The sequence below is a fragment of the Chelonoidis abingdonii genome, chromosome 3, assembly GCF_003597395.2.
Source record: "Chelonoidis abingdonii isolate Lonesome George chromosome 3, CheloAbing_2.0, whole genome shotgun sequence".
Taxonomy (NCBI): domain Eukaryota; kingdom Metazoa; phylum Chordata; order Testudines; family Testudinidae; genus Chelonoidis; species Chelonoidis abingdonii.
The window spans coordinates 28,090,660-28,101,839 of record NC_133771.1 but is presented as its reverse complement, the minus strand read 5'-3'; the positions used below and the strand labels follow the sequence as shown (position 1 = coordinate 28,101,839).

Below are 11,180 nucleotides of genomic sequence, written 5' to 3'. Positions count from 1 at the left end.
ATTGAATCCAGCTCTGTAAATTCACTGAAGGCTTCTGTAAACATTGTGAACTATGAGTGTGCATCCTGACCCGTTTATGAATAGCAACTGTCACAGAGATTGAATTTCTTCCTTGCTATTCAGTCAAGGAGCATGTATTATTATTTATAATATTTAGAAAGTCATTTTTGCAGGGGAAATGTTGAAAAATCAAAAGTCAAAAGGCTTTTAAAACATTAACTGGCCTTTGACCTAGGAAGAAGTGTTACTGATCATTTTATTTAAACTTCTAATTTTCATGAGGGTTCTTGAGGGCAGGAGAAAATTCATACATATTACCAATCACGGGTATTATAGCACATCATAGTTACACAACAAAGATTTAATAAAGGATCTCATTACACAAGTACAGGAGGACAGGGCCAGGAAGAATGCATGCAGGCAGATTTCAAGCTGCCAGCAGCTGTTTCAGTAAAAATTGTGTTCTCTCCATTCTGAAATGGGAAATCCATGAAAACTTGATGACTTACACTGGAGAAGTCATATTGCCAAGTATGCCTCAGGGGCTATGGGATGGGAAAAGGGAACAGTAAGCTAATAATATATTTAAATCTGTCTATGTGACCTTAGATACTCATACATTATGGCTTCTGGCCTATGTAATTTACAGAGAGACAACATTTTGTAGAGGGGAGTGGTACACTGAAAATTTCCTTCCTATTCCACCATTACTTTAGTGATGACATTTCAAATGTGTAGATATTACCAAAATTCTGTCCAGTTTGGAAAACTAATAAATTCCTAATTAGAAAAGTGTTGCTTGAAGTTGTGTCATGATATTTCTCCTAGTCACTAGAAAAGGGGCTTCCGCTTATGGTCCCCAAAGAGTTGGTGGTTGGTTTTATGATTCCGGCTTTTTTCTCCTTGTGTCCAGTTGCTACACTGTACGGGAAAAAAAGTGCATATGTAACCCACACACCTCCTGGATGTGGTGTTCTGTCCCCTCAGATTAATGAGTCTGCTACAGCTTTAGGTTTGATCCCATCTGCTGACGACTGGGTCCGTCAGTGTTACAAGTGGAGGCTCATCTGGGATATCAACTGTGAAGTTTCTGAAGCTCGGGACATGCTTCCTCAGCTATGGGAAGCATGTAACCCACACATCTCCTGGGTGTGGTGGTCTGTCCCCTTTATTGGTCTGTCAGCCTCTATAGCGATTGAGGCTGCTACAGCCTTAGCTAAGTGGGATGTAGCTTTTAGCTCATGCATTTAGCTCCAGAGGTCCCAGTTTGATCCCACGTGCCGATGACCAGGGTCTGTCAGTGTTACATATATACACAAAATACTCCCCAAAACATTACTTGTCTCTGGAAGCAATTGCTATAGTTGCCACAGGAAAGTTGTGTGATTGCAAATGCCAGAGGTATGGTCTGTGAGACCACATCTGCATTAAGATGTAGTCCCCATTGTGAAAAACTTTGAAAATCTCTGAATTGGGAGAACCTTTGCAAATCATTGAATTTTGCAGATTACTGAGTAAATGAATGATTGAGAAAATCAAGGATAATGCATCATAACACGTATTTTGTTCATTAATTTTCTCAATAGCAATTTATATTTATTTATGATAACCAGATCTTTTGTGGTCTATGTGAGTTTTGCTACTGGTTCCAAGGGAACCAGGAATACCGTTCATTGTATGCCAGCAAATGTAATGTAGTCAATGCTTTGATTGGAAAAAAAGATATAGAAAAATTTTTAAGTAACAAGTCTCAGGTTTTGGTATTAAAAATCCAATTCTCTTTCTTCTCAAAATAAAACAAAAATACATATATAAGAGAAGATTTTTAACCGGAAAAGCCCCAGACACAGCATAAATCATTGTCAAGCTGGTCACAACAAATTGTTACCAGGTTAGATTTCTTCTAGCTGACTCAACTTGACTCTTATTAGACAGAAGTCAAAGAACAATAGAAAAAAGTTAAGAAGAATAAGATGAACCAAAGAGAAGGGATAATAATGGAGACCTTAGGTTCACACCAGGAATTGTTCAGGGTACAGCCATGGAGATGGTGACATCATCTGGTTCTCTTCCCTTGTCTGATCTGGGGAAAGCATTATTTGGAATTATAAAAAAGAAGGTTCAGTGTTTGTGATGGTAAATTCCTGAGTCCCAACATGTGGTGGTTTTGCTACCATAATGGCAACACTGTGATGCTGGTCTGTGTGAGTATGCTGAGGCAATCTCACATCTTCTCTAAGCTTGTTGCTAAGCTCTGAGTTCACTGTTGTGCTGAAGAAGTCACCAACTGCTTCCAGAAAAGTAATGTCTGAAAGAGGCAGCAAATTTGCTCATCAAAACTGGCCAATCAAAACAAGCATCCACAGGTCCAAGGCTGTGGTCTAAACTTCTTTTCATGTTAAGAACATTTTGGTCTGCTTCTGTAACAATTCTGTAACTTACCAGGAGCTTTGAAACTCCTAATCAACAACTCCTCCTTTGTTCAAGCAGTCTGTTGACATACTCCCTAGGACTGTTCTGTACTTGCTTTTCACAATTTTTATAACATGTTTTATTGGTGAATACACGATGACCCTTCATGTACTGTGCCCAATTTAAGATTTTAACCATCAGGTTCTTGGGGGTTAGAGAAAAGATGGAGTTAGAACTGTCTGAGGGATGAGGATGGGAGAGTTAGCGAAGTTGTGGCAGAGTCTGGTGGTCAGCAGACATGGAATATGAACGGGAAGTGGACGGTGGGGGGGTCAGTGGAGTGGGCTGGAGGGGAGTTGATCCAAATGGAACTGTGGGAGCATGATGGAGTGGGGCAAAAAGATTGCACAGACCTGTGGGAGCATAGGAGGCAGAAGCAGAGTTATAATGGGGGACACGGAGGGGAACAGAGCTGTATCAAGGAACCTGTCATTCTAGACAACAGCACAGCTCCTTCCTTCTGCACTAAGTAGCCTATTGCTGTGATGCATTCTCCACTGGCTGTTTCTGGCAAAGATTAAATAACTTCTTGTTTGTTTGAAATTGTCTAGAAATGACCCTCTGCCATTCTCATTATCTTGATGATTGGCAACTGTGGGAAGTGTTAACCGTGTGAGTGGGATCCAAAAAAGTGCTGATATTAAAAAGAAAAAAAATAGTGTTTAGAAAACAGAAACTGATCATAAAAGTACTGAAAGATTTATTCTAGAAAATATGTGAGGGATCTGATCTCCAAAATTGGTCCAGTTTAGGAAATGGAGTATGTTAACAGACAGTAATGTAAGTCCTAGGGATCTGAACCCTGCTTTATCTGCAAATTCCAAAATAACCTTAACTATGAAGGTACAATGATGCCTCAGTAATAGAGTTTTAAAATATCGGGTTGATGAAGGGATACCATAAGAATATGTAATACTTAACAAGCATTAAGAAATTCATTTACACTGTTTCCATATATTAAAAAATTCTGGTCTATCATGCTTAGCGCCATAAAAACTTTCAAATTTATCACATGAAAATGATTTTTTTAAAAAATCTTCCATTCTTTTGAATCCTCCATCCAGTTGTATAAACCCTGAAAACCAGAGCCTTAGCTGATGTAAATCAGGGTTTGTTCATTGACCTGAGGATCTAGCCTTGAGTCCCCAAACTTTGGACACCCTGTAACCATGAGTAGCTCAATACAGTTACTACAATGAAAAATAGGCTGTGGCAGCCCCACAGTGGCATATCTCTCAATTGAGTGGTCAATGTCAATGTGAGCTTGCTCTTATTTTCTCCCTCATTTGTTTGTTTTTCTTTGTGTAAGCAGAAGCAATAGTTAATGAATATAAGGAATGAGTCCAACATTTTAAACTATATTTTCAAAATTAAATTGTGTTTAATTAGCACCTCATAAGTAACACATCTTGGAAATGCTACTGCAGAACGATAGCCAAGTAAACATTTGATCAGTGGGATGTCAGGAGCGAGGGGTCTTCCAAATTGTACACAAGGCTCTAATTTAACTAAGAAACTCTACATTTGTCTCAGATGCTGTTATATATGCACCTTGAACCATTCTGAAGCTGAAAAAGTCTGATCATAGTTTCTATATGGTGAAAATAAACTGATGATATTGTCCAAAGTTAGTAAGAAGAAATCCAAATGAAGCAAGCATCAGATACGATGCCAATAACACAGGTATACGTTGCCAGCAATATAGGTGTACCTCCCTGCTGAAACTGCAAGGGAGAGAGGCTGAGTTTATTAATTACCAAAAATAACTGCAATGCAAGGAACGTAGTATCTTTACTTTCATGTAAATAAAATGTGTACTTTCATGTGGTTTACACATGGGCCAAAATATTATGTATTAAAATTTGCTGATATATATGTGTGACATAATTAAATGAAACTCTCACTCCTCAGCAAAGAGGAAAGGAAATGTGTTTTTGTGATTAGTGCACAGGGCTGACAACTCTGGGTTATAATCTATAATCTAACACGAACTCGTGGTGAGACCTTGGACAAGTCCTTTCATCACCTAATACCTTAATTTCCTCCTCTGTAAAATAAGAATTGTAATAATAATACTGATCTACCTCACAATGGTGATTCACAGGTGGGGTTGGTTTTTGTTTGTTTGTTTTTTAAAGGCCAGAAGGGATTATTAGTCCAGATCTTCAAAGGTAATGAAATCAGTGGAAGTTTGGTACCTAAATACCATTGAGAATCGGAATCAATGCTTTACATGATCATGTAGCCTGACTTCATGCATAACACCACTGATAAGAGACCCTGTAATTCCTGCGTTGAACACCCCCTCCCAAAATCTGAAGCCATCATCTCTTTCAGAGAAACTGACCAGTCCTGATTTAAAGCCTCCAAGCAAAGGAGAATCAATCAAATTTCTTGATGTTGTGAAGCCTGGTGAACATCTAAGCTCCTCCAGCAGACCTGCTAAGTATTTACAGTTGAAATAACTTTCTTTTTATATAATACAGCTTTCCATTGAAGTCATACCATGCAACTTATTTCAATAACCTTTCCTCTCCCTTATTACTTTCCTGTCCCATAACCCGGGTCTAGTAGCTGCTGCTTGAAGGTCTCCCAAGAAAGTAAGGTATTGTCCTATAGAGTCTGAAAATGAAGAATAAACCTGGAGAGTGGTACCAGTCTATCATGGTATTATCCAGATTCTTGACTTGAAACATTGCCTGGCTGTTCTGGCCACAATATGCGAGCTGGGGGCCGGAGGGGCTCTGCACAGCCAAGCTCTCGTGGACGATGGTCTGCCCCTTTGCAGCCTGGCCAAGTAGCAAGGGGCGGTGGGGGCCTGGCGGAGCAGGAGAGGGAACGTCTGGAATCCCACCCTGGGCCGGTGATTGACACCCCGGAGGCTCGCTCGTCTTGCCAATCTCAAAGCAAAGCAGCCAATGAGCTCCGCACTGGGCGGGTGCAGGGCTCCGGAGCCGCCGGTACTTAGACTCGCCGGTGGTAGGGGGAGCCCAGAGCGGAGCGGGGCTGTCCAGGGAAAGGCAGAGCGCGTCCAAGGTGCTGGAGCCGGAGCTCGGGGAGCGGCAAGGGCGCCGGGGATGACGCTGCTCACCTGCTCTGCGGCTCCCATGGGGACGAGAAGACTTTAAGGGAGTTGGGCGCTTGGCTGGAGCGGGGCGATCACGGGTACGGAGCGCCCGGGGGGTCGCTGTCAGGAGGCTGGTCCCAGCGGGGCAGGACCGGGGCCGCTGCTGCGGGCGGGAGTTGGAAGAGGGCAGGCGGGGTGTCACGGCTCGGCTCCCGGGAGCCAGACGCTGCCCTGCTGCGCTCCCCGTGCAGCCCCGCCGAGCCGGGCGGCCGGGAGCCGGGGCGGAGCGTGCTCCGCTGGAGCCACGGCTGCGAGCCGGGACGGTCCCAGCTCCAGCCACCCTGCGCCCTTCTGCCCCCGACCCAGAGGCTCTGCGGTGAACTTTGCCCTGCCCAGGAGCCGGCGGGGACCCTGGAAGCGGGACAGGGTTCGGATGCCAGCCGGGACGTCTCCCGGGAGAGCTGTGCCCGCCGCACGCGGCTGCACCCCTGTGGCATGGTGCGGGTGCCCCCGGGACGGCTCCATGCCCGAGCCACGCGTGTAACGCTGACACCGGGCAGGGCGCAGCCCCAAAGGGGCACAGGGAGAGGGAAGGGAGGGTTCTCCTAACGCGGGGAGCGGGGACGTGGTCAGGGAGGAGAAATCACTGAAACTCTGTGCCTGGATTTTTTTTGTTGTTGTTGTTCCTCCTCTCCCTTTTCTCCTTGCTTTTCTCCCCTTTCCCTCTCCCCGTCCTGCGTCTCTCCTCCCTCCCGACCCAGACCCGGCGATTCCTGGCCTCGCCTTGCCCTGTCATTGATGGGAAATCAACTGGATCGCATCACCCACCTGAATTACAGCGAGCTGCCGACCGGAGACCCCTCGGGGATCGAGAAGGACGAGCTGCGGGTCGGGGTGGCTTACTTCTTCTCGGATGAGGAAGAGGACCTGGACGAACGAGGCCGGCCGGACAAGTACAGCGTGAAGGGCTCCAGCAGCCCTGGGCAGGAGACCCCCACCCACCACCACCAGCTGGTGCTGAACGAGACCCAGTTCTCCGCCTTCCGCGGCCAGGAATGCATCTTCTCCAAAGTCAGCAGCGGCCCCCAGGCTGGGGACCTGCGCGTCTTCTCGGTCTCGGCCCTGCCTGCCCTCTGCAAGCCGGGAGACCTGCTGGAGCTGCTCTACCTGGGGCCATCCGACCACCCACCCCCACCCCCGCAATGGGCAGTCTATGTGGGCAGCGGGCAGATCATCCACCTGCACCAGGGCCAGATCCGCCAGGACAGCTTGTACGAAGCGGGCGCTGGCAACGTGGGCCGGGTGGTGAATAGCTGGTACCGCTACCGCCCCCTGGTGGCAGAGCTGGTGGTGCAGAACGCCTGCGGGCACCTGGGTTTAAAAAGCGACGAGATCTGCTGGACTAACTCGGAGAGCTTCGCCGCCTGGTGCCGGTTCGGGAAAAGGGAGTTCAAAGCCGGGGGGGAGCTGCAGGCTGCTGCCGGCACCCAGCACCAGCAGCAATATTATCTCAAGATCCATCTGGCTGAGAACAAGGTGCACACGGTGCGATTCCACAGCCTGGAGGATCTAATAAGGGAGAAGCGCAGGCTCGATGCCAGTGGTAAACTGCGAGTGATCAAAGACCTGGCTATAGTGGATGGGAAAGAGTAACGAACAAAGGAGGGACGAGGTGCTCCCTTCTTTCCCTGGCTTGGCGAGAGCTGCCTGCCACAGACAGACCGGGGGCTGTGCTCTCTGGTGGGAGGCAATTTAAACCGGAATCCATGGCAACATTCCAGAAAACCAGCATTCTTCTTACCCCCATAGCCAGTGTTTGGTTTGGCTTTTAATAACATTTAATGAAGGAAAAAGGAGAGGAGAAGCAAAGAGGGATATATGTGGAAGAGATTTACAAAGCATGTGAACACAGTCTCTCCTGTCCATCGATGTTGGCCATTCTAGCAACATACTAATAAAATTTCAAATTGAAATTCTTTTTAATTTATTTTCATGGCTTTAATCCATGATACCTTTTAAACATTTGGGGTCATAGAAGCAGATTTAGCTAAAGAGTTTTTAGCTAACAGCATTTACCTGTCAAACAAACTGTCTCAAATCTTCTGCCAGTTCTGTGAGGTGAGAGGAGGTTCTGTTTGTTTTTATTTCTAAATGCATCTTGTAGCCAGAGCCCTAATTTTAGTCCAGTAAACTATAGCAACTATAGCAAGGTATTAATCAGGTGTAAGTGTTTTTACCTTTCTCTGGCAGAAATAAATCACAAGTTTAAAAATCTGTTCTCTTCTTTTTTTCCTTCCTGTATGCAGTTCTCTTTCTGCTAGATGTTTTCACAATATCTTACTGTTCTACTCTTTTTGAAAATAGTAAGAGTTTGTGAGCAGCTGTTTTCTTGAGCCCAAAGCCATTCTGAAGCATTAAATAAATGATAGGGAGTATTTTGGTGAGTAGTTTACATACATGCTTTTCCAGAGAGCAGTCCTGCAAGGTCTCCTGCTCTAGGTTTGCCTTGAGTCCCACAGAGCCACTACGCCAGTACTTGGAGATTACTTTCCACCTCTTTATACACTGCAAAGAAGCAAAAATAGAATGGAGTTTGGCATGCTGAGCATTCCAAACAATAGCAATGTGACCAAGTTTACCTTGCATTTCTAAATCCAATTAAAGAAAATAGGTTCAGTCTAAATCCAGAGTTGCATAAAAAGATGCCTTTTATGTCATGAGATCAATGCGTTATTTTTGTATTTCAGACCCATTCCACGTTCATTCACTGATTCTCAGTCCTGAAATAAAAAGATCATAATATATATATATCAGCTATCATTCTTAAGTATATGGGGACATTCCTAAATCTATTATTCTTTTTTTATTATGTGGAGCAGCATACAATTTGTAATGACCAAGTTATTTTTTTGCTTGTATTGATACTGGAAAGAAAATGCATTTGGTTTTGGTTTTCCCCTCTCTATCACGTAACAGATGGCAGAATTATTGTATATACACTCCACCCTCTCTGATATACTGTATCTTGGCTCCCTTCTTTATTAAACAACATCATAAGCAACCTTGTTGCAATAGTACTTCATTTTAACAAACAAAGCATTTGCCTTCCATGACTGATGTTATGAGGATGGAGTGTACTTTACTAGAAGAGAGATGTCAACATTTGTTTCACATAAGACATCTGTTTAAAAAAAAGAAACCTTATAACTGAAGGTCATGTAACTGGTTTTATATTTGCTGATATGCTTGATGAAGTTATTTGGCAATAAAATGAGGTGTTTCTTTTTCTTTTCTTCAGAGCACTGATGGTGAATTTCTACCCACATCAAATAGCTGATTGAATGGCTTCAAATTCTCACAAAACACCTTTTAACAAATGTGTAGTATTTTACATTTATTTTGATCATATTTGTTGGCTGATAAGTGTGGCCTTATCAATAAAGAACAGCAGAAGCCTCTACATTATTGTATGGCATCCTAGGTGGACTTGAAATTGAGTACACTCATACTGTAAGTTTCCCTAACATTGAACAGCTAATAGAGTAGTTACTATTTTTCCCCCCCATTGGTGAGTTTAGTTTTCTTTCTCTACAGCTGTGAAGTTAATGTTAAGGCAGGAGTGAAATGTATAGTAGCAAGATTTATATTCACAATAATAAAGTGAAGTTTTGTTGAGCAGGTGATAAGATTAGGGACGGCATTATTATTATTTAATATCTATACTGCATTAGTGCTCAAAAGTGCCATATACTACTTGGTGCCATGCCAAACCACAGGAAGACATAGTCCCTGCACCCAATACACATCAAGTCTAAAGAGACAAAATAATAAAGGGTAGGGGGAAAGAATGATGGCACAGGTTTAGTTACTGGTAGTTACATTTCTTTTTCTTTTTTATTATGGTGCAAGGGTAGAGTGAGAGGGAATGACAGGAGGGAGGAAATACATGGGGAGCAGGTAAGTAAGTGGGATATTTAGGAAGATGAGTTTGCAGGTTCTCCATATTTGACTTTTTGACTTCTGGAGCTAGATCCTCCTTTCCCTAAACGGCCTTGCTATGAGTAATACAGGATCAGAAGCAGAATCCTTATCTAAGCAGCCTGGCACATCCCCACTAATAGGAACTGCATAGTTTATGATGTTAATTCAGTAGATTTTTAAGAGACATTTGCTTTGAACTTGTCCGTGTTATTTCTCCACAGCCCATCATTGGCCATACATTAACTTTGGCTTCTTATGGAATGAATTACTAAACTCTTATATTAACAAAACCATTTTTTTTTTTTTAGTTTGTCTATTTCTTAAGGGCTGACCCTGAAGTTAGGGCTGCCCAGGAAGATATGGGGATGAATTCTGTGCTGAGTTATTCAAGTTACTTCATATAAGTCAGTAATGTTACTCCAGATTTACACAGGTGCAGGTGACAGCATAATTAGGCCTCTGATCTTTGCCAGAAGGACTGTATATGAAAATACACGAGAGGCCCCAGGGGATAGAGAGAACTTATGGTCTGCTCTGCTTTCATTAGGCTCAACAGCCAAACGTCCACAAACAGTGGTACTGGACCAGGCCCTTAGAGTGTTATTTTTGCTTCCGTCCCCTCCCACATCCTCCCCCCTTCCCACGGCCCTTTAGTTTTCATCATGGATTGTTGGCAGTACTAATGTCCTGATGCAAACCTAATTGTAGCTAATGAAAACTTTGTTTTCTTAAACAAACAAATAAAAAAACCTATAGTTAACTTTCACTTCAATGGGCTTTGGATCAGGCCTTATTGTTTAGTTATTGCTTACAATTTGTGGACCTTGCAGAAGACATGAGATTTGAAGATACATTTGAGAGAACAGAAGCTGGGATAGGAGGCAGCATGGAAACAGATAATAAAATGAGAATAGAGGAAGACAATAAATAGGGGTGAGGCAGGCTGTTTTAATGCAGTAAATTATTGGGGGAATTATTAAGAATTGAGAACAGAAATGTGGGCAGAGACAGAGCTGTGCAATATGTTGAAACAAGGATGAGAAGCTGGAACTTGATAGTGAGGCAAGTGGGGAGGCTAGTGGAAAGAAATAAGGGAAGAAGTGATGATGATTGTCAGGCAAAGAAAATGACTGATTATACTCATCTTGCAAGACCAGTGACCTGCCTGAGTTAAAATTTCCAAGTCTATCAATCAGTGAAGTTATTGACAAATTAAATTATGTTTGTGGGATGTATTTTCATTCCTCAATCTTCTTGGGTAAATTATGTATCTGATATATGTGTACATCATTGCTCATGAAGTAAATCTTAGCATATATGTTATATTCAAATGCTAGGAGAATTGGAACGTCCTGTTTTTCTGCAGGTTTGCTTTTAGCTGGTATGGTAACATTTTGGGAACAATTTAATCTCTGGTTCTGAAATCACTGGACTTGTCTCTCCAAACTGCGATCATCTGAATTGCTTACAGGTTAACATTCTATAGAGGATATCCAGGGAGCCTTTGTTTGTAAACCGGTTTTTACTGACCAGGTTATTTGCCAGTTAGTGGTTGCAAATATAGTTAGTCATTCAAACAGAACTCAGCAAAACACATTTTGTCACTATCAGTCATGTTTTCAAGTTGTTCTCTGTTTCCCGCCTCCATTATTGCTTCATT

General features: G+C 43.2%; 1 protein-coding gene across 1 annotated transcript; it reads left to right on the top strand.

Moving 5' to 3' along the window:
- Positions 1-5,564: 5,564 nt before the first annotated feature.
- On the top strand, positions 5,565-8,600 carry LRATD1 (LRAT domain containing 1). The gene is made up of 2 exons (XM_032778998.2): positions 5,565-5,637; positions 6,301-8,600. The coding sequence occupies exon 2, from the start codon at positions 6,338-6,340 to the stop codon at positions 7,190-7,192; it is 855 nt and encodes a 284-aa protein (XP_032634889.1). The 5' UTR covers positions 5,565-5,637; positions 6,301-6,337; the 3' UTR covers positions 7,193-8,600.
- The last annotated feature ends 2,580 nt before the right edge of the window (positions 8,601-11,180 follow it).